The sequence below is a fragment of the Colias eurytheme genome, chromosome 1, assembly GCF_061535395.1.
Source record: "Colias eurytheme isolate Ceu_HAF_F1 chromosome 1, ilColEury1 Martin Lab GWU primary, whole genome shotgun sequence".
Lineage (NCBI taxonomy): Eukaryota > Metazoa > Arthropoda > Insecta > Lepidoptera > Pieridae > Colias > Colias eurytheme.
The window spans coordinates 8,679,397-8,704,139 of NC_142980.1; the positions used below are offsets into that span (position 1 = coordinate 8,679,397).

Here is a 24,743-nt window from a genome sequence, read left to right on the forward strand (position 1 = left end):
ATACAATCTTTCTGAAATATTGTTTCCTTCTGGGATTTCAATGTAGATTTACATCCGTGAACGGAACAGTTTTTGCGCGTTATAATAGAGTATGTAAGTACCTATGTATAATAAAATTATTATACAAAAAATACGACTGCGTCATCCTTTCGCGATAGTTAATGCAAACTCAGCGTGATTGCAGTAAGCGGCCCGCGTCGCCCGACCCCCCGCCAGTTCCCCTCCGTTTCTCTGCACAAGTACATTCGTCGCCATACTGTAGGATGGTAATACTGTGGTACAATGGTGACGTTTTGTGGTAATTACTGCGCTTTCTAGTTGGGAATAACTATAAATATAATTGAATTGAGAAGGTTTAGTTACGTTTTATTAAATAAACTAATGCGGGAAAATATTAAATAACCTCATTTATTGTATACATTGCACTTCCTAAAGAAAAAAGGAAAATAGGTGAAAACAATATTTCATTTCTACGTGTAAGTCAGCCTTGACTACAACTGTTGAACAGGAGCCATTAAATGATAAGTGTCTCAAGTAGCCCGCATTAGAGAGTGTTAGAGATTTGCTCACACGTCACAAAGGACTACAGGTACCGCATGTACCGTCTCGCCCCTACATCTACTAGCTCTATGTGAAACTAAGTATAAATTTTCACTCCCAACTATTCTGAATAACCGTTTGTGAAATGTATAGATGCCTTATTCACGTGGTGAGGATGTGTGCAGGTATTTAGGGTGAAATATTTAATTTAATTTTTATTCGACATTGTGTTACTTGTAATTTGTAGATACTGGTTTCAGCATTCTAATATTATAGCCAATATCATATAACTTTTTTGCTATTAAATGTGATACCTTAACTTCCGTGAATCCATTATACAATACTAATCGTTCCTTAAAACAGACCGGTAACTTTTATCATTTAATCAAAATTAAACAAAATCACCCTTTAAATATTAAATAGATGATGGGTTACTTAGTACGAACCGCGATGATATCGGTTACAAATATTGAAGTAGAATTTTATCATACCATTAATCAGTGTTAGAAAACACGACAATCATTTGAAGTGCAATGCCGACGCGCTGAAATTTAAGTAATGCTCATTTCCATTCGTCATCGAAACGATTCCGCCTCGTCAGACAACCTCTACATAAAATATGCCTTAGAGTGTGCAATATGCATTATAAATATAATACTCGAAGTAGACCAAACACTCCACGTTGCATAACTTAGTTAGACATACATTTGTGTATCTATGTTTTTGTTCGATTATTGTGCGTTAAACAGATTCCGTGTAACATCTGCAATTTGCATACAAATAAACGAATGCCTTCAATATCTTCAGTGGCAATAAATTTTTCAATATATTTCAAGTTTATTTCTCTAAAAAAATACGACTATTTTGTGAACTTCATTTCCTGAAAACTGATGTTACACGTTGCAATAAACAACGATTCTGTGAATTCAGCTTTTGAGCGTAAATTACTTTTAACTGAACTGTTTGCATTTACACAAAATGTATTATTAGAATGATTATTATTAGTCATTACTGGGTTACGCAAGCAATGCTTACTGTTATTTTGAATAAGGCAAAATTATACATAATATCTTATATCTTGTATCAAATATAATAAGTCATTATTAAAGTACTTGTAATTCACAAAGAAATCTGTAAAACATATGCAAGTAAAAACGCATAGTTTTAATTGAGTTCTTAGCTACAAATCGCCTGTAGTGGCGTCTTTCAGCTGTGCATGCAAAGAGATGTATGCCGGAGAACATTTAACAATTGCTTGGTGGCTGAGCGCGGTGACAAAGGACTCTCAGGTGATGACGCTACGAGATGCTGAGATACATTTAAAAAATGTTTATGTTTCGCTTTGCTAGCGCGGTCCAAATTCCGAGACGCTTCTCTTATGCATATGAACTTTGTAGCGGACCGTTTAATTGGATCGACAATATCTGCGTTTGACAAAGCGGTGATCATTATTAGTGCAGATTACATGAAAATACATAAATATAATGAAAATAAATTGAGACGCAGTTAGAATCTGGTATTTTTATAAACCAATAGCTAAACGGTGTATGAGAGCACAAATAATTTATTCATCAACGGCGGTGCAACTATCGTAGGTATCAATAGGAACGCTCAATATTGTTAACTTCCGCGTCGAAATGTTTCTGATAGGTATTGCACTCTGCTCGTGCTCGTCCGAGCGTATTCTTTTATAAATCGGTAGTAAAATACACGATTATTAAATTGTTACCAATTGTGGCTTTATACAAAGATATTTCCCAAACGATACACTTTACTCCTCATTAAAAACTAGCCGGTTCACGGGAAATTTCATTCTCATTAATAAGTTAAATGTTGAACTGCGTTTTCGTTATTTCGGAAATAATTAATTAACAAATGGGTTTAAAATATTTTTTCCTTTATTAAAATAACCGACGTAGGTATTGTCGGTTAACGCTCTGCTAAAATATAATATGTACCTATGTTCCAATTTAATTTCGGTATCTACTCATATTATAACTTATCTAAGTTTATAAAGGACGAAGTGAGTACTGTATTTATGATTTGTATACTTTTAGATAAATAAACGTTGCATATTTTTTGATATGTTGACTTTAGATATGACTTCAAGGTCATCACGGTCGGCTGTGTTAGTTTTATGACATCATGACTGAAGATTCACAGAGAAGTCATAGAATTTTCGTGTTTACGTAAAGCAGTATAAGCGCATTTGGTAACGATAACCAACAGATAATGTTCGAACAAAAAACTGTCGGTTACTGCTCGTAAATAAATCCATAGTTTACATTTTGATTACGCCGATGATTTTGCATTATGTAACGTTCTAGAATATTCTCTAGAACGTTACATAATGCAAAATCATAATAAAAACAAAAACATATAAGGATACTATTAGATTAAGCTTCGTAAATAGAAACATTTTATAATCGTGAATGACGCGATATTCTTTTGCCGTGTAATGAAAATGTACACAATATAGCATTGGAATTGAGAAAGGATAAACCCAAAATTACAGTAAGCTGTTTAAAATATGTTCCATTTATCCACTTCCTCCGAAATACAACATTGAAAGAAAGTTGCCTCAACAAGTACTGATGTTACTTACGGTTCAATACATTTTTAACTCGCGGCACACTTTGCTAAATTTATAGTTTATACGACAAAGGGTGAATGGGCACTAATACATGCATAATAAAGCACGAAATTTTCATTGCAACCTCTTAAACAGTATTGAAGCTTGTAATATGCTTATAAGTTTCTCAACAAGTTTGTGTCAACAACATTTTAACGGTTGAACGAATTCCGATGAAATTGTTAGTATAGATAGGCTATAATAGTCAATGTTTGTTAGTTGCTGATCTATTAATTTTTCATCGCTCGCAGTCAGTCAGTCGCTTACTTAGTCATTCTGTTACCCCAATTAATTATTTTTGATAACTAAAACTTTAATTTACAGTCACTTGTTTAAATACTACCTGATTACAATTACATATAAGTTGATTTTTTTATCTTGGCCAAATTATCATAATGTGTGTCATTATTTTGTCATCAAATACAATATCGTCATACACACATTATGTCATTCACGTCATTGAGTATATTTTCTCTTTTAATACAAAAGTAACAATGCTTATTGAATTTTCATAAGCTCATTTCCTCCGGTATTGAATCGGGAATCACTAGTCTAGCTGCTACATATTATGTCTAATGCATGCATACGTTTGTAAACGACGTATCTTGATTTGATTCCTGTATAGTATGTGCATATATTATTGAATATCATAACATGGAGTGAGATTCCTTGGAATTTCTAGGAATTGGAGCGGATAGGAATCACAATGATCTCATTTTTATATAGATTTGGTTGGACATTTTCCATTATATGTACCAAATAGGCATTTAAAGGCATATATTGGCTAAAATTAACTATTCGTGAAAATATCTGTTTATTGTAAATATCCGCGGGCTCTCATGAATTCAGAGAATTTGGCGATCGTATTTTTGTCAATTCACTTTAATTTTTTTTTAAATATATCGATACATTCGGTTTTATCTAGCGTGCCATTTAATTCGTATAAAACAGTTTTTGGTTGCTAACAAACTTCAGTTCATTTAATAAATCGTTCTAAAATCTCTCATTGTAATCGAATATTTCCGGGAATATTGCGCGCTGTTTCATCCAAATATTAGATTTTGTTATTTGTTAAAAATTGAACTACAATTTAAATAATCGGTGATTGGTTTCTCCGAACAATACTTTGATTTTCATTCAGTTTCATTTCAGTTGAAATATAAACTGAAATTTAATTATTTAGTTAATAAATCAATTTGTAGGTATAGTTTTGTATATTGTGATGTTTGTTTTTTAAGTTTTTGCGTGAAATATCCTTATAGAACAAAATAAATTCTTATCCTTGTAGTTTGCAATAAACATTGCGGTTTGCAGTATAAAATAATTTAATGCGACCCATAAATTCACGAGTCAGAGACTATCTACATAACGTCATCGCGGACCAATTCTTAGAACGCTGTGAATCGCCTAATCTGTTTAACAAGTAAATATTATTAAGACTACTTTACTATTTGTTGACATAATAATTATAGGAGGTGCGATCGCATAGAGTCGCTATCTTAATGTAAAATAGTTACTTAGTGAAGTTCCGAATTAGAAATTATTATTTAGTTGGTCAAGTGAGATTGGGTATTGTTATAATAGATTAGCTATTAGTGGCTAATCAATTGGACCTGCCACGGGCTGTCTGTGGCATTGATTAAACCAGTATTAGCGCATAACAGAAGAGATTATTAACTAAGGAGAGCAAACTCAGTAATCCCGAAAGTAAACTAAATTTTATCGCGCTCTATCAGTTTGTGAGATAAAATTAAAATCGCATAAATTGTAAAAAGGTATTGAGTACTCTAATAAAATTGGTAACAAATTGAATTCTTATGAATCTTTCTTATTTATACAAATAATAATTTTATTTCTAAGTTACTTTGAAACAGCTTTAAATATAGCAGAGAAGAACTATTTCTATGAACCTGGATTCTTTTAATTAATTTTTGATCTATTTCTGGAGTAAATAAATTTCTCGTTATGTAATAGTTAAGTAAGTAGTAAGTAGTAAGAAATAAAATAAAAGTGTGCGTGTACTAGTGTACACACGTAAGAAAGTGAAACTTCTTTATGACCTTATTTAAAAAAAATACTATATGCAACTTTACAGAAATACGTCGAATCACGCGTGGTAGGGATAAGAAAAAGATGGCGCGTAACGGAAAAATGTCACGTGTAACGAAAAAATGTTACACTAAATTTTTTTCCAACCCCGATAAAGAAGTTTCACTTCAATTATATTAAACTTTCTTATATCTATCGAAATAAACGGGTAAATAAGAAAGGATGTTTCGTCCCCTCACGAATGTCAACATTGAATCGAGATCTAAAATGGAAACAATAGTAGGGGTCCACATTGTATAGGAGCAGGCAAATTTAGCAAAGTGCTAAGTGATGCGAGATTTAACGTTACTCGGAAAATATGATCTTTTGTTCAAACATACTGGAACTCTAGACGTTGGTTTCTCTTTTTGGTATTTAAGTTCATACAATTAATACCTTGGGGTTTGTCGTTATTATATATTAAGATTTTGTCTTTAGCTATAAAAGTAATAGGGTTGATTATTATATTATTTATGTGTGTATGAATAATTCTGTTAAATATACAAATAATAAGGCTTTGCACAGTGCCTGCATACATATTATAATTTTAATTGTAATTGATACATAATATTATATGCCCAAATTGTAATCTATTAAATAGCCTAACATTTGTAAACCTATACGTATCTTTAGTTACATTTTTATTTTTTAGACATTTTATTTTAACCAAATAATGGTTATAGAATAACTCATAAGATGTTTAAAAATCCCAGATCGATATCGCGGACGTAAATAAAACCGCCAATCACAGGAAAAAAAGTATAAAAGGTTTGATTGATCTATTCACTAATTCCTAAAAGTGGCAACCCTATTTTTAGCAAACGTTCCTAACCTAATTGCAAGTCCATTACGGTGGTGGCGTATTCGCAACTCCGTCTATATTTTGCTCCAAGATGTTTCCCGCTAAAATTCAATATGTCAAATATTAATTTTCACCATTCACAGATACTATTTGCTATCTATAGGCCAGGTTGTTCAACCGTTATAATTCAGTTTTATTGACATTGTTTTCACATATTCTTTACTATACTAATATACTATACTATAGGTACTTTATTAATTTCCGAAGCTTATTAACGGATTTTAAAAATTCCTACAGCACTGGAAAGCTACTGTATTCCTATTTAAAAAAAAAACAATCAACAATAAAAACCATCATAGCCTTAAAGTACTATTAACAAATTGGTAATTAACCTATCGATGATCACAAAATCTGAAATTTACAAAATTTCCTTTCAACAAAATTACGTTTGATTATTTATAGTGAGTTCGATCGAAGTATTGGTTGTTAGCGCAATTATTGTCATGCAACAAGTTTGTAGCCGTAATTGTTCAATCAAAAACGTTATTTACTGTGATATTTATATGTAGCTTTGGCGTTTTATTGTTCAAGGTGATTTTGTTAGTTTTTGAAGGTCATCATAGTAAACTTAAACATAAAATCCTTAGATGTTTCTTGTATATTATATAGAGCTATAAAAGATACAATAAAGTTGAGAAAAATAATTTAAATGTAAAGATTATGAGTAATAATAATTATATTAAGATTATTAGATAATTAATTAAAATTGTTTAAAATTATTTCTTTAAAATAATCTACTAGATAAAGTGGATTCTAATTTTGTGACCTTATTCGTTGCTTTTTAACTTATTATTACTTGTCACCAAGAGTAAATATAGCTGTACTATTTTTGTAAATTTAGTAAATAATTTTTTTAAGACAATTAACTACCTAATAATTATAAAATACGAATTTACTTTAAGTGGATAATATGAAAAAAAATACCACTCTACATAGTTGCAATTAGTAATTACATAGCCATCAATCGCCCCGTGCCTTATCTATGAAATAAATACGATTTTATATACTTTTTACGTGGCTCTACACATACTGTAAATATTTATTATTTTCTAAATTACATAGATGGCTCCTACAATTCACGAACCATGCATTGATACTCAGAATCTGAGTCACCTTGTTGTATCTGAAATTATTCATTGAAAATACGATATCGACCTTAATGCTATGAAATATTGAATCTAAATTTAGTTTGTCTCTTACAGCTTTCAGTATAACACGAAAATTAATTGTTATTGAAGTGATGTCTATGTTTTTGTCCTGTTATTAGTTCAATGGCAAATACAGTTAATGACAAATGTTCGACTGAATTAGTATTGGTATCTTTGTATGTAGGTATATCGACTTATACGCTTACAGAGCTTTGTAATGCCGTCTGTCTATTGTTCAAAATAATTCATCATGCGGTCGTCATCCCACTGAGTGGGATCGGCACAACATCTCAATACACACCTTTCATATTCGTATTATTTCTCATTCTTACTTTTTCTCGTACTTCTGTAGATGAATCCTTATAAGGGATTATAAAACGGAGTGTCTTGTAATTATATTTTAAACTGTATTGTATAAAATTTTGTAATGAGTTTTAGTACATTTTTAATTATTAAATTGTAACTGCAACTGTCGTTTAATCTTTAATTCGTATTAACAAAATAATTGTCATTGAGTTAAAAACTCGATAGTTATTCAGAATAATCTTCTAATTAGTTCTCGATTTCTATTAAAATTCAATGGGGTGATTTTAATTACTCAAAGATCTTCATAGGTACAGCTCGCCTAACTGGCACTTCAGATCTCGATTTCTTTTTGTAAAAGGTGGTTAATTGAGGCTACGGGTACCTGATTGTTGGAAAGGCATCTGCAAGCTTTTAATTAGGAAACGTAACTTGATAATGAACAGAAAAAATAAAAAAAACGCCGAATGTAATCATGTATAATGTATATATGCAAACATGAGGTAAGACTAAGAAATTTATGATTTATAGAGTGACCCCTTAAAGCTTTGAAGGAGGCATCAAAGTCAAGTTTTGCCCCAGTTTGAAAAATTGTAGACTAGATACTGCTACGCAATTAATCCTATTAGCATATAGAATTATAGATTCATACATCTATATCTTAGAAAAACTTAAAACTAAACCTAACCTAAACTAAAACTAAAAGATACATATCTTATAGACGAAGTTTATATACAGAGGTGTGTAATTAATTATTAGTAATTTCATTTATTTATTTATTTATTTATTTATAATTCTTTATTGAACAAAATATGAGAAAACAATAGTATGGAAAAAGAAGTAGAAATACAAAAACATAATTTGCCCAAAAGGCGGCCTTATTGCTAAGCAGCAATCTCTATCATGTACCTATAGTGTCCAATATTTGAAAGTTGTATAAAGTTAAAGTGAAATTAATTAAAAGATAGATGAAGTAGCAATTCACTAACTACTTTCAGAAAGTTAGTTCAGTGCAAAAGTTTAAATTTTCATACATTATTTGGATTTAAGACGTTCTAAAATACAAGGAAACTTGTTTATCCTAAGCGATTTTCAGCAAAGTATACTCGTAGATATAAAATCACAACGCCGGTGTCTAATTGTTTTCTCAATTAGAGCCGCTCCTTCATTATAGTAGGTAGTAATGAGGTAAGCTATCCTTCCGACCCCTTGCATTTTGATGTGGAATTATAACACAATTTCAACCTTCATACCACTTAACATATGATTTAAATTTATCTGACAAGTACACTGGCCACTTTTCTTATTGTAATCGGAAACTTTAGAGAGTTATTGCTTTTTAATTTTCCTCAAAACACACTGAAGAAGGGTTTTAATTATTTTTTCTATATCGCTCTACCATCTCGGTTAAAATTCCTGATTGGAGAATGCCTTTTTACTTTAGCTAGATCATAAAGTTTAAGGAGTAGTGTTAAATTAAGATAATATGTTCCCAGAATTGGACTCAATACAAACTTGATGTCGCTCTGACAACATTAATTACATGAACTTTTAAGAATTATTTTTTAAAACATGAGGAAAATATGTTCAATTTCAATATGTATAAAATTAAACTAGAATCTCAATATGTATAATATTAACCCCTGCGAACGGGTTGTATTCATTTGTATCAAATGAATGTTCTTACGGTACCTTTCTAATTGAAGTATGTCTGAATCGGACGCTCACCAAAGGTTGGCCTACATAAAGCTTAGGTCTCGGTTTCGGATCGATAATTAAAATATTTACAGTGGTCAAGAAAATATAATGCACGTTTTATATATCGTTTTAAATTTTAATGATCTTCCTTTTTTTATATTCCGTACATTTATCATAATATAATCAAAACTCAATTACAACTCTAAATTGGGATTGAATAGCGTTAGATTTCGTACATTTGATATATAAAGCAATAAAGCAAATTAGCAAAGACATTTTAGAAACTAATGTTAATATAACAATAAATCAGGGTATATTGACGTAATGAATATATTCCGGCTTTGTGATTGACGCATCATTATATTTGTAACCATCCGGCCGCATAGTGCACGAGTAATAAGTAGGATGAATTTATTTAATTAGGTTAGATCAATATTAGTATTTGATTAAGATATTCAAGAGGCGGCGTAAACGGGCGGACAACGCAAAGGTTTTATCATGAAAGAAAATTATTATGCCCAATTTGAGATGTTATAACTCTACAACCTTTCAATGTAGAGCGAATTGTATTGTTCAAAAAAGTAAACATACATCTAAACTAGATAGAATTGATTTAATTTTAATTTAATTTAATTTTTGAATTAACTCTTTAATTGGATTTAACTCGAGGGTCATTTTCTTGCCAAACGTTTAGATTTGACTGGAAACAAACATAAAAAAGATAATATAAAATCATTGCGAATACGGTATACATTGTGAATAAATTAATAGGTATACATTTCTCTACACAAAAAATAACGAATCCAAAAAATAAATACATATTAATTGTTTTGTTTGATCGGCATTTAATATCAAATGACGTAGAGGGAGTTCAAGCAAGAAAGGACGAAAGAGGTCGTAACTATTTTCCAGACAATTTACAAATTTGACAGTTCTCTCTACCACGATTACAACGAGAGCCACTCATACTTTGTAGCGATCCAGATTTTTGGGTCATTTTGCACAATATCCTATTCCATCACACACTACTAAGGAACTGTTTAAGATCCCGCGACTCAACATCAACAGCTTACTATTTAAACACGTGTATGTATAATGTATATATAATAATCTTAACACGTTCTGCTCATGACCTATTTTTGTTAAGTATTTGTTTTAAAATATATAACATAAACAATTGAATGATTTGGTAACAATAAATACGGTGACGTAAGCGCATTATGTTTGTTACAATTAAATTATTGATACACGCGTAAAACGATAGCTTTTATCGAAAAGCAATTGTAAATTTGTAACGGTCTAGTAAGTGTCAAAATTAGGTCTCAGACATGATCACTAACAACAAAACAACGAACAAAAAACGTGAGAGCATAATAATTATATACTTACATAATATTATGTATAACTTATTATAAAAAAGACGAAGGGTTGTTTAAAGTAGGTACGCTAATTGATAATGAACGGCACAGTGCTACATTGCCAATATTTTTTATAAATATGCTTAAAGATATAACTAATTTTACAATGAAATCCAGAAATAGAAATTATTACAAAAGCGCGTGCAAATAAAATAAATATAACTAATGACTATTTAAATACAATAATACACAAATCAAATCCGATTCAATGCAAATCCGTTATACTGTATTCTGATAATAAATTCAGTTAATCAATTCCAAAAGCTGTGTGATATATTTCGTTAACATTTCACTGCATCCGAGAAAGGCTTGAAAACGCGCGTGATAATTTTATTACCATCAATACGCGTCATTGGCTATTATGAAAAATCATTGAAAATACACATGATATAAATTACCTTCGATGTAACCGTAAAAATGAAGGCGTGAGTCACTGACCATAGTATATAAATGTGTCCTTCTCTATTTTAGTTCGGAAGCAATAAACTCTAAAATTAACTAATTGTTTAGGTAGCGCGGTAAACCACGAACGTTACGTGTCGATCAGTTTCCAGCAAACATTCCTATACCATGCTATATTTTGCCTATTGCCCATAATTTTGTTATGGGCTTAATGCACTTCTCAGGCACTTCCTCAATAGCTTTGCCTTTTTAAAACTTATTAAGATCGATCGATCAAATAGTTTGTGAAAAAATACAATTATTTTATTTAATCCAAAATGTTTAATAATTATTGTTAACTCCCTGATGTAAATGAAAGACTGCAATTAAAATATATTAAAGTTGTAGTTGTAAATAACATACCGATGTTCTCAGAATGTGCGCCCACCCATTATAATTAAGCAACGCTTAAAAATTCGAACGAAGTATAAAATATTGCTTCCTATATTTATTTTGTAAACAGACTTATGTTTCTAATGTATACGATTATTATGTGTATTAACGCTTTCCCGTTGCATCAGACTCCGATTATGTAACATGTACGTCAGTTCTATTGAAAATAATGAAAACAAGTTATGTCCCATTGAAATTTAAATTGTACTTGACCGAGTTTTTTAATCAAAGGGTCTGTTTTAGTTAAATTGAGCCACAGACATCTTCAAATATATTTGTTTTATGAAGCGTCCAATTTGTATATGATTGGCTTAATAACTGTGTCGCAAGCAAGAACACTCCTTTTGTAGATTTACGATTTTATGCTAATGTAAACCGAGTAGGTTTACAGTATTTATTGGATATAATTTAAAACAATAATAAATTGTCTTTTAAACCTCAATACATTAACTACTTAGAATCGTACAACGTGCCTTTTAAATGAGATTTTCATTGTCCAATTTAATATTTGTACAAGCAACGAACTGTATTGATTATACATATAGGATTTACTATTATGTAGAGTCACTATTATCGAACTACTTACTTTTAGTATTAAACTTCTTAAACCAATTCAACCTTCAATATATTATATAATCAATAAGAAGAGTTTTTGTTTTATAGTCTCATGTAAAATTCAACACTTAGGGCAATAAACGACACAGCTACTTTAAATAGACCACGAAGTTCATACTCGTAGATGCTATAAATTTTATTTTAGCCTTCTAAGTAGATCTGAACGAGACATTACAGAATTCAACGGAAAGCATACTTCCACGATATAATGTCGTCTTAACATTTTAAACGAAACTAATAATTATTATGAACAGATTATTACCAAGCCCCTGTCCCATTTCATATGAGTTTAATTTAGTCGGTAATTATAATATTAATTTGGTAAATATTGTATCGGAGCTGATACTTCCTTGCAGAAACTTTCGAGATTAGCAAAGCTTGTAAGCTTAAACTTAAAACTTTACAAAACAAACTTACTCGAAAGCTTTAACAAAATTGTTATTTTTGTTTAATATTATTCTTTATTTTCACGTTACATAATTTTCAAGCGAATTGTGTATGGAAACCATTCTGAGACGTTCCAAATCTGGTCAGATTTATTGGCTGATATATCTTGCAGTCTTAATTCCTCTATAAGGCTAGAACAAATATCTAAGTATATTTAGGTCCATTATCTTGCAAGTCGCGTTTTCCACACTTGTCTACGGATCATGTTGGACTATATAAAATTGCAAGGGGATCTCTCGATAGCGAGAACGTCCCTCTCTCTAATTGCGGCTTCCAAGTCGATTTATTTGCGAATCGCGGAATGATGTAGGCGGCTAATGATGCATTTAAATACTAAGATTTACACGACCTTGATTCAAACACAATTTTTCGAATCTTTAAAATAAACATTACGTAAGTAAATGGACTATATATTACATTGTAGTATTTCTTTGAAATGCTGACGTCATAATTACATCATTAAGTATGCATTTTAACATCCTCTCTTTACTTTTTAAATACTTGCAAAAAATATACGAGATTTATATTATGTAGGTGTTATGTTTGATCGTTCTTTAAATTAAGTGGTAATAATGTAACGTATATTAAAATATCCCCTTCATTTAATTTTTAGCATTGGATATTACAGACTATAATATTAATTTCATGGAAGTAGCCATTAATAAGTTTTCGATGTATAAACGTGCACTTGTGGTTACGACGACAACACTTGTATAAGCATTTAACATTTAAATAATAATTATCCATTATTGTTTAAATTATGAATTTTTATATTTAAGTTAAAATTTCAATACTTATTTAGACCCTAAATCTTATCTTAATCAAAATTGATACACAAGGTTTTCTGACCATGGCTACCATAAATAATCGATTTAGTCACGCAGAGGTCGCGGTATCGTGCCGAAGATGACTGTAGGATTAGCATTATTGTCATCTGATTGGGATAAGGTGACAGTAGAAATATTTCGCCACCCAGCGGGCTGCCAAATCGAAATCGTTAGTAGGGCGGGGCGAGCGCGCGCCGACCAATCCAAACTGCGTCGTACTTGCCTATTCTTGGAGACATCCCAGAAGCATCTATATTTTAATTATATTGTACACTGGGTATATACTTTCGTTGTATTTAATTAATGATAATTACGCACAGATCTTGGACAATGTTCATACCGCTGCGCTATGTAGGGTACATAAAATAACAGAGGTTTACAAAACTTCTTAATAATATACATCTACATTCTACATAATAAGTATTTCTTGATTTAAATAGTCGCGTTTGAAACAAAGAATGTATACAGAGTACTATAATTTGGAGATTAAAAGAATCCTATTAAAACATAAAAATATAGGAATGAAATATGGGTCATTGTACTTACTATGAAGTAGGTACCAACACATTTGGATCTAGATTTTCATACAATTTATTTGATTGCAGGTTTCAAAAGCTGAGGATATATACTGGGAAGGAGAGGATGACGCTTCAAACGAATTTTTGGAAGTAGACGATTCGGACAAAGGTCTCGGCATCGGAGGCCATTTACAGCGGCTTAAACGAGACTTTATGTGTAAGTATATACTTTATTTATACCGCCTTCATTGTACGTTGATGAAGGGTGGGGTCCTGGGGAAGAAAAATAAATGTCCTGGTCTGGCAGGACATAGAAGGCTGATCACCTACTTGTCCCAAAAAGAAAATTGATCAGTGAAACAGAGATCTGAAAAATACATCTGTCCCATACCCCACTAAGGGACACGGGACTTTTGCGTTATTTAAGCAGCCATACTAATATTGCTTTGTCATATTTATATTTACGTCTAAAGGTTTATGAGGACAAAACACTGAACACGTAAATTGTAACTTTTATTTCTATTGGTCCCAGAGAAGCCTTACCAACAACACAACAATTACATACAATCTTACTCATTTTCTAAAGAACGCAGCGTGGGGCTTCAAGTACATATTTTACACGTGTTTACACGTGTTCCTATTGAAAGCTCGTAACTGAAGTTGGTTGAAGTTGGTTACACGGTCAATTTGTAGTACCTACGCTTAACGTGACTTACATTCTAGTGGTTTATTTTTATAATATATAACATGAAACATGTAATTATAAAATAATATATAAGCTACCATAAGCTCCGACAAACTCTTGAAAGCTCCCAAAAAATGTTTATATGATTGTTTTATAATGACGGACGTTCATTAATATGAATGTTATTAAAAGGTCTGATTAAGTACATGTTAAGAATAATTCCATAAATAACAGATCAAATTGTACAGGTATTTGTAGAATTAGTTGATAATCTACACTAATATTATAAAGCTGAAGAGTTTGTTTGTTTGTTTGAACGCGCTAATCTCAGGAACTACTGGTCCGATTTGAAAAAATCTTTCGGTGTTAGATAGCCCATTTATCGAGAAGATTATAGGCTACATATCATCTGCACTCTAAGACTAACAGGAGCGGAGCAATGCGGGTGACACCGCGGGCACAGCTAGTTTCTACGATATTTAATATGAGCTTTTTCTAATTTTCAGCTTTTTTCTCTTCCACGCCGGGTCCTGAGTACGACGAAAATGTCACGGAGGATGACGAAGATATCGGGTAAATGAAATACTTACCTACTTATTATTATTTTATTTACAAAGTTTTTTAACATTTTCTGCACTTACAATAAATTATTCTTACTGTAATAACAAATTTTATATTAATTTATTTTCTTTATTTATTATAAATATAAACATATTCATACAAACTCCAATTGATTATAAAATTTATAGAATTCTTCTGCTATTTTCACACAATTTGAAACTACTTTTGCTTACTTGCATTTCAAACGTATTCGAAATACAACACTAAATACAACTAACTACATTGGCTAAATATTTATTCCATTTACTTTCAGAGACAAAAACTTCGATAGTCTCAATGAAGTCGACGGCGGCTCGGGATTCCCCGATCGAGTCGAACCGGAGCTCAAAGAAAGTAAGTTTATTATATTATTATCATCCATAACATAACAAACACAATACAATTTATAGGTATTTACATTACTGTTTCGAACTTAAAATTTTTAATATCAAAACATTTATAGATATAACGGTTCAAAATTGATTGTATTAACAATCGCGATATATGTTAGAAAATAAACTTTAGAAAACATTATTTCTGGTAGGCAACCCATAAGCTCTGGGCGTCGCACTTGGCTTACCACCATGCAGTGCGCCTGCTCGTTTGTCTCTCTATGCCATAAAAAATAGTATACAGTACTAGCCAACTCTACAAAATGAAAAATATTTTCCAAAACCAAACTTTTTTAATTCACGAGTATAACACAAAAACTTACGAAAATCCCTAACATTACAGAGACGCTCCGTGTCACGTTCGTGGTAATGGAGCCGTACCAAATGAACTACTCGAACCGGGACTCGCTGGCCTTCCAGAACTTCTCCAAGTCTCTCGCTGAAGCTGTCAACGCAGTGTTCCGGGACCTTCCCGGGACTCATAGAGCGAACCTTGTGAGGATACAGTAAGTACACACTACACGTCGTGTCTTAATTATTATCAACCAGCTTTCGGCCCTGCGTATTCAAAGGAAATTCCCATTGCAATGAGATACCAAATAGCCTATGTCACTGGAGATATTTATTTATTTATTTATAATACTTTGTACTTTATTGTACAAAAGAATGTAGGGAATGTAGAACAATATAATAAGGTACAAATATTTTGCACAATAGGCGGCCTTATTGCTACACAGCAATCTCTGCCAGGCAACCTGAGATAATTATCAAGACACAAAAATCATATCATAAACGCACTTTTGCAATTATAATATTAGTAAGGAAAATAAGTCGTTTGAAAGTTATGCGTGTACAATCATTTCAGTGTTCCTTTTTTATTCATCTAAGTAACCGTTTAAATGGAAATATCAATCACAACATTACAAGTAATAGAATTAATAGACAAGGTGTTATAATAGGGTTTATGACTATAATCCGCTAAAAGCTGATCGGATAACAGCTAGGTTATAACTGTGATTTATATTCATTCTAATATTTTCAAAATTATCGTTGTAAGTAATAAGTACATGTTTCCAAAATTCAATTCCATAGTTGGTACGTATTTCGGCATATACAATAATGGTTCTTATAATAAAATCCTTTGTGTGTTTTAAAAATATTAAGTATTAAATTTTCACATGATTCGTGAGTGAGATGAAGGCTCATAGCTATGCTACCTTTTGCTGTAATCCCATCCGGATCCAATATCTTTCTGGAAATTCACATTTGAACTTATTTGTACGTACAAATGCTGACTCGTTGTGAAGCAAGTGTGGAATTTTCTTACAATAATAAATCTGTCGCATAATTTATTAAACATGTAACATATTTATGTTTATTTGTAACGGTGCATTTACATCAAAAAAGCCAACGCTCATTCTAACCTCACTTTACCAAATACTTTTAGTGTAAACAGGCGTAGAGCATTCTTACGTTGTTCTTAGTGCGTCCGAAAAGTTTCTATGCAATGTTCTAAAACAACAAGTTTTCATATACACTAAAAGATCACGGAAGAATGCTCCTCTAGCTCTATGTTCGTTTGATGTAAATGCACATAAAGTTAATGTATATGTAGCCTATGTCCTTTCTCGGGTATCAAAATATCTCCATACCAAATTTCATGCAAATTGATTCAGTAGTTAAGGCGTGATTGAGTAACAGACAGACAGACTGAGTTACTTTCGCATTTATAATATTAAGTATGGATTATTATTAACATGTGACATTACATAGACATCGCTCAGTTTCACACAGAATATGACAGCTATATCAATATGTTACATACTCGTAGGTAATATAGTAAAAGAATACTGTAACGCGTCTAGTAACTTTTCTTTGTACTCTTTTCTTAATAATTTCTTTTATTTGTTTTCTTAATTGCAGATCTCGCGCGACCGACGAGTTCTCTTGTAAGGTTACGCTGGAAATTGTCACAATCGGCTACGAAGATACGGACAAAATTGTTGAAATACTTCGCGAGCACATCAGGAAGAAGCGACATCTTGGTGACGTCACGGTTACTGATGAAGATTTTAGTGCTACTGTCATTGATCCAGGTTAGAAACTTTTATTACATCGTCTCAAACTTTTTGGCCTGTGTAGCGCATGTCGCGTGACGGTCGGCTGCCGAGTAGGTATAAAGCAGTGTTCGGAAAGTTTCACTTTTACAGTGGTTTCTTAAAACCACACAACATTTTTGTCTTTTTATACATACTTTTTTAATAAGAAATATTACTACCCTCTTATAAGTTTTCCTTCAGAATTTGTAAGCAATTAGATGCATGTGACTAGATTCAACATTGACACGGAGTTGAAGGATCGGATTAAAAAGTAGCCTCGAAGGAGGAACCTCATAAAAAAATTACCATAACCATCGCAACATAAGCCTTACTGGTAACGGATTGAACTAAAACGGAAACTGAAGTATCTTTTAATTAACCACAATTGTAAAAGTTTAGCAAAACAAGTATAACATAACAAACGAATCACTGGAATAAGTGATTAAGATTAATAACTTTTAAGCTTATTTATCTGACGGTTCATACACAAAAATTATGACTTACTAGCGGTCCGCCCCGGCTTCGCCCGTGGTACATAATATTTACGTTTTCTCTACATAAGAACCATCCTCGTACTTCAAGGAATATAATAAAAAAAGAATTATCGAAATCGGTTTAGCCGTTCTCGAGTTATGCGCTTACCAACACATTTTGTGATTCATTTTTATATATAAGATAAGAAGAAGATGACTTATTATCGTCATTGAGTATCACGTACATACTTTGAAGTAAATTCATGGCATATTAATCCATAGCATACAACACACCCCTTGACACCTGTGCTGCGGACGAATCCAGATGTAACGACGGTCGCTGTATCCCTTCATCCGCTTTGTGCAATGGAAACAGGGATTGCTCTGACGGCTCCGATGAGATTGGTTGCCCATATGGTATTCTATTTTTTTTTATTTCTGTTATTTATTTTTGTTTATGTTTTTTTTATTTTTTAATGTTTTACAAGCCGAAGAAGATCAAAGTATATACGACGACGAGGATCCAAAATACGAGGACAGGAACGTACAGTCCGCTACGCCCGAAAGCTTCCCTGATGCTCAGAATCGGGACAGTGAGAATAACGCAAACAACGGAGTGAACAGCGAAACAACAACATCGTCACCCCCCGAGTCTGACCTTGGCGAGGGATCAGGGGAGTGTGAGAAGATCACGTGTGAAGGGTCGACCCTCACGATATGCGTGTCACAACGCTGCGACGGCATTAGAGACTGTCCGAATGGCTTTGACGAGGATAACTGTGAAATTCCCTCTACACGTATGCAATCTTTTTTTTTTTTCAAATTTTTCGTTCCTTTTTGTTTTTTTGAAGTGAAACTTCTTTAGGCGTTGAGCATTATTTTAAGGTCGCGTCATGGCAATACCGTCACGTCATGGAGTAAGGCGACGATTTTGGTATCTTTGAATCTTGCCAAAGAAGTTTCACTTATGACACGTGTGCTCGGCACACACGCTTTTTTGGTTATTTTTTTATTAAGTTATTTATTATTTTTGTTATTCCTAAAGAACGTGGGGATGCTCCAGAGCAAACGGACGAGGAATATAACCCAGAATCTGTGCAACCTCAACAGCCGGAACAGCCACAATGTTAGTATTGTATGCAGGATTAAATAAAGCAATATTTTCAAAAAAGCAACCGCAAAAATTACTTATAAGATTCTATGAACTATGGTAATATAAAAACAAACATGCACTGCGAAGATTTAAATTCTTATCTGTATGAAATAATAATTTTTAAACGTAAGAAATTAAAAAAAAAGGCTTGTATAAGTATCACGACTATGCACTTGTGTTTCCTTAGTAAAAGCTTATTTCAATTAAGCTTATGTTTAAGCTATATAAAGCGTTTTGTGATATATTATCTATGTATTACCTCTTCAAACTACATAAGCTGAAATTTTTAAATTGTTGTGTATATTATAATTGTTGTATTAAAAGTCTGAATAGACTATATTTTGTTTAAAATAAGTATTTATAATGATATACCCATGTAGGTACTATATAAAGAAAATTAGCTCCTGGATTGTGAAGTTCTAAAAGTAGCTAATTATGTTTCTTATAGTATTCGATGATTACGGATTTGGAGTATTTTGGAGATTTCTAAGTGTTAAGTGTTTGTATAAGCTATACTTGTTTTCCGACTGTTTATTCAGTAGTTGAGAATTTAATAAGTCGGCGGGTCCACACAGAGCGAGCAGCAAAAAATTGCTGTTTAAACATATAGCCCTGTGTGGATTAACCTATCCACTAAAATATAACCTATGCACTACATTAATTAAATATATTTTTAACCCTTAGCATGTCCAGAAAGCGAGATGCGATGCGACGAAACCCGTTGCGTGGCTAACTCCAAGCGTTGTGATGGTTACCACGACTGTGACGACTGGACTGATGAAGAAGGTTGCCCTGAACGTGAGTACACTTTTACAGGTTTATGGAGATCGTCATAATACCTTGGTGATTTACGCGTGAGCGTAGGGTCCTGTACAGAACACAACAGCCAACAGGTTTATACAAATCTTCGAATCTACTTAAACCACGAGTAACCGCCTATTAGGTACACTAAGTCTAGTACGTGATGGAACAACAGGTCTTGAGTTTGATACCCGGTAGCAATTAAAAAGGAATCACAGGCTAGCAAAACATTGAAAGTAAATCAGTGAAACAGATGCAAAATGCATTGCAAATGAGAACACGGGAATTCACTTATATCAGTGAAAATCAGTTATTTTGTGCAATCGTTTCTCTTGCTCGTTCTGGAGGTAAGTACTGAAGTAGCAGTTCTTTCGTGTATACCTAAATGAGTATACGTGTGATTTATGTATGATTATAAAGTAGTACATAATATGTAAATGTAAATTATTATTATTCTCAGACAGCAAGTAGCTATATCAATTAGGTATCCAAGTAATAGCCACTACAATGAGTTCCATGGTATTTTATTAATATAAACAAAACTTTTTTATGTTAATTTAGAACTAAAAATACTAAATAGTAAATAAACGAATCTAATACGAATAATTTTCTTCGGAATAGTCATACAAAAAGTTTATTTGTTTCCGTGATTCCGCTGTAATAAAACAGTTTAGCTCAACAATTGTGTTTCGGTTAGCATTAAATTATTTTATTGCAATTCTGTTAATCGATTGGTCACGTTTCAAACTTTACTGCGAATATGGTTTGATTTAGTTCAACTAGTTGACGCTAGATGGCGCCCCTAAGCTTATATTAAGAAAGATGTATATTATTAGTCAACAGTTATTTATACAGCTCAAAACCTTTACTTAAATTATTTTTTAATGAATACTTTTACTGCAATGAACACTAAATCGTAAAATCTGATTAAGCGGATTTTTATTATTGAACTGTGATGCCATGTTTCGAATAAACTTAATTAATGTTGTGCTTATAAAAATTATAAGACTTCAATTGTTGCATTGCATGAGTTTATAATAGTTTCAACAGATAAAACAAACACGTATGTTTAATCAAATGAACCAGGTCACATTGAAAAATCTTAGAGCTGGTAAGTAGGTCCGTTTGTTTAATGCATTCGCGACATACTAGCAGCGAGTTAAAACGTATTAGCTACATTAAGTATCTTAATCATAATTCAAATAACGATAAAAATAAATTAACCTCTCGAGCAATGAGCGTCATAATTTAAATCAAAATACGGAAATGACCTATATGAAAACGGCAATGTGCAACTGCTTTGTATTTACACAGATGGACTAATAACGCACGCATGCTGGCAATTAACATTGGCGAAAGAGCTATCAGTAAAAAGCAAAATTAGCAAAAATCAGCAAAATTGTGTATGCTAACATGTACATTAAATTACGATTAATCAACTTTTAGGGTCAAAGCTAAATCAAAATGTAAACAGTTAAAAATATTGTAAATGTACTGGCCAAAATATATAATATGAATATTTATTTTTAATCAATAATTCACATTCTATATATAAGCCAGATGTAGTTTTAATATCAGCAGCAAGTCTAATTTCTCTACGTGGGTAGGTAGATGCTTGTTTCATAATTCTTAACAACCAAACGATATTAAACTAAACAGCATAATGCTCTTATTCAAAAGGAATCTCGAGTGCATCAAATCTCAAGTATTGAAACATTATATTATTTTATAAGCAGTCTCTAAATATTAAATTTCCCGCTTAATAGCGTGGGATTGAATTTACCATGTTGATTTTAACCTAATATTTATGTGAAGCATCAACACTTCATAAGTATTTCGTGCTGCAGCTATAAATAATGTCAAGTTTATAAGATCGAATAAGTATTTAGGTAGTAGAAATATTTTTTCTTTATATTAACTCTTTTATATATAGTAATATTACAAAATAATGAACTTTTTATAAAAGTTCAAAGAAGGCAAAGTATGTCTAGAATGCAAATATTATTTATTTATCGTTTTAGTTTTAATAATCTCAGTGGTTTTATAAAATAAAAAAAAATATTAAAGTCAAACTAAAAACAATTTTATGTGAAATAAACAATGGATACACTGCCAGAGATACGAGAAGGTACCTACCTTTGAATATTAATCCAGAAATGTCATCATTAAGGGTGATTCACAATTATGATTTGCAACACGACTGTCGACAACAGTATCAAAAGTACGTGATTGCTAAAACGGCACCGTCTTTATGATGATTACATTTTCAGTTGTTGTCCATATTACTGCTAACGATTTGTAATCGTTAATTAAACCGCATCTAGACGGGCAAAAACATCGCCTATTCGTGTGATTGACGTCGATATTATACAGTTAATTTGTCCATTTTAAAATATAATTATGGTTGTTTTTTTATTTGTTTAATAAGTAACTATTAAAAATAGTTTTGTCAATCAACAGTTAGTTGTGCTTTTCGGAACTTTTCTTCTTTACCTCTAATTAAAGAAAGCATACAGTATTATAAAAATAAAAGAATAAAATAAAAATTCTTTACAAATTAAATTATAGAGTTTTTTCTAATTCTTTTAGGGACTTAACTATTTTACAATAGCACAAACAAACAACATGCTACTGGTATTATTCCTCTATCGTCCTGTTACACTACACTATTTCATTAACTCTCGTTAAAAACCCCGCAGATTATTTAAAGAACCGAACACGTAACACTATTTAAGCCACTTTATGCCAATCAACACCAAGGCGCCTGCGTTGTTAGGCCTATCCTTAATTAATCGTACGCAATCATTTATTCATTTGATCACTTAACATACCATAGTCATTTGATTTAAATCTCCAATCATCGTCTATTTTTGGCACTTATTGGATAGGTTTTTTTACTCCTTCGTTACAATTGAAAGAGTAATTTAAGTCTATTATAATGTTTGCTCAAACAAATTGGTCTCATGTAATTCCTTATTCTCTTTTAGCTTTGGTTTTTAATACGCAATACACTGTTAATTAAACCTATACAAATGTATCTAATTTTGTTGTGCGTCAAATGAACAAATACCTACCTACTTACTTCCATATAAAGGAAACGAATAAGACTCTACCTAGACTCTACATTCTTAAAAATCAACACAAAGTTTCAATTTGAATGAAATTTTTATTTATTCAGGCATTTCAATTCATTTAAATCCTTTTTTAAAGTCAGTTATAAATATTAAAAATATTATTCTTATTTTAATAATGTACTCAACCGGTGAAGATCTTATCTTAAATAAAAATACCAGTAGTTTATAGTTTATATATCAGTAGTTTTTAAAGAATATATGGTAACTAAGGAGCAGGGCGAAACGTTTTCTTTTGAGGATCACATGACCTTTACGACGACACAAGTCTCTTTGTTAACATGATATGTTGAGATTGACTACGATAGACTAGGGCTACCAATCGATACATGCTTTATCTTCACACAAATTCAAGCTATTAAAACTATTATTTAAGCTTTTAATTTTACAACACCGTTTCAACGCATATTATACGAACAATTATAGTGTTTCGTATGTGCGAATTCATATATTACACAGAGAATTCACAAGCAAAGTTTAAAGCTAGCCCTAAGTGAAAGCAAGGTCGAGAGATCGCAAGCTTCTCGTATGATGCTTCACAGTTCAAACATAAGTGGTGCTGAATTCACCATAAATCGCGGTAAGGGTTGTTGTTGCCCGTTTATTATAAGACTTTGCGGCGCTTAAGCTATTATTTAAATAGCTAACACCTGCACGGAAATTTGATAATGAATACACGGTTTCACACATTTTAAAACTAATTCGCGTGTAGTTGTGAATCGATTTTTTAATTCAGAACTATTGATACACATCAAGCCTTCTATATTATATTAATGTTCATATATAATTGCATGTTTTAAAATATTTTAGCTAGACACGTAGTGAATTTAGCGTTCGTGCATCGTAGCGTGGTGACATACAGTGAGCGGCAACAATCAGTAAATTCAATTTTGTACCAATTTTTTGTTTCGATTTAGATATTTTAATCAACACGCGCCGTCTGATTCAATAGACACAAACATTCAAAATTTACAAATCAATGTTTAATCTAAACACGTTATTTAATTGAATACCATCGACATTGATTTATAAATTGAATTTATTAAAAATCAATTCTTTATTAAAATAGAAAAAGTAATATAATGTATGATTTATTTTTTCTATTTCTATTGCTATTAAATCGTAATCACTTTCTATTTTCTATACCAAATTTCCCAATATCAGTATCGCTCAATAAAGTGTAAATATTAGAATCCCCATATATATTACAATTTAACTCGCAACAATCGATATAAAAAGTGAAAATCTGAAACAGACATAGTTCTATGAAAAGTACCGTTGTTCGGCAATGCTAAGTCCACTCAACTAAGCCGCCCTCGACCAGCAAACGAAAGGATGTTGTGCACAATCAGACTGCGTATTTACCACCATTCTAATCACTGTTGCATATCGACGATGAAGTGTCAATATATGCTAACTACAAAAACTACATTTTTCAGTAGATAAAAAAAACGTTTTATTTCTTTTTCGTTACCGTTT

At 31.8% G+C, this 24,743-nt stretch overlaps 1 protein-coding gene across 8 annotated transcripts in view; it reads left to right on the forward strand.

Moving 5' to 3' along the window:
• trol (terribly reduced optic lobes) overlaps positions 1-24,743 on the forward strand; it is a 107,069-nt gene that overhangs the window by 15,339 nt on the left and 66,987 nt on the right. For all 8 annotated transcript variants that reach the window (XM_090103292.1, XM_090103319.1, XM_090103334.1 and 5 more), the window contains exons 2-10: positions 14,018-14,147; positions 15,122-15,188; positions 15,490-15,569; positions 15,951-16,113; positions 17,531-17,703; positions 18,462-18,596; positions 18,668-18,976; positions 19,225-19,305; positions 20,017-20,130. In XM_090103292.1, coding sequence (XP_089959418.1) covers positions 14,018-14,147; positions 15,122-15,188; positions 15,490-15,569; positions 15,951-16,113; positions 17,531-17,703; positions 18,462-18,596; positions 18,668-18,976; positions 19,225-19,305; positions 20,017-20,130 — 1,252 coding nt within the window. The remainder of the gene's footprint in view (positions 1-14,017; positions 14,148-15,121; positions 15,189-15,489; positions 15,570-15,950; positions 16,114-17,530; positions 17,704-18,461; positions 18,597-18,667; positions 18,977-19,224; positions 19,306-20,016; positions 20,131-24,743) is intronic.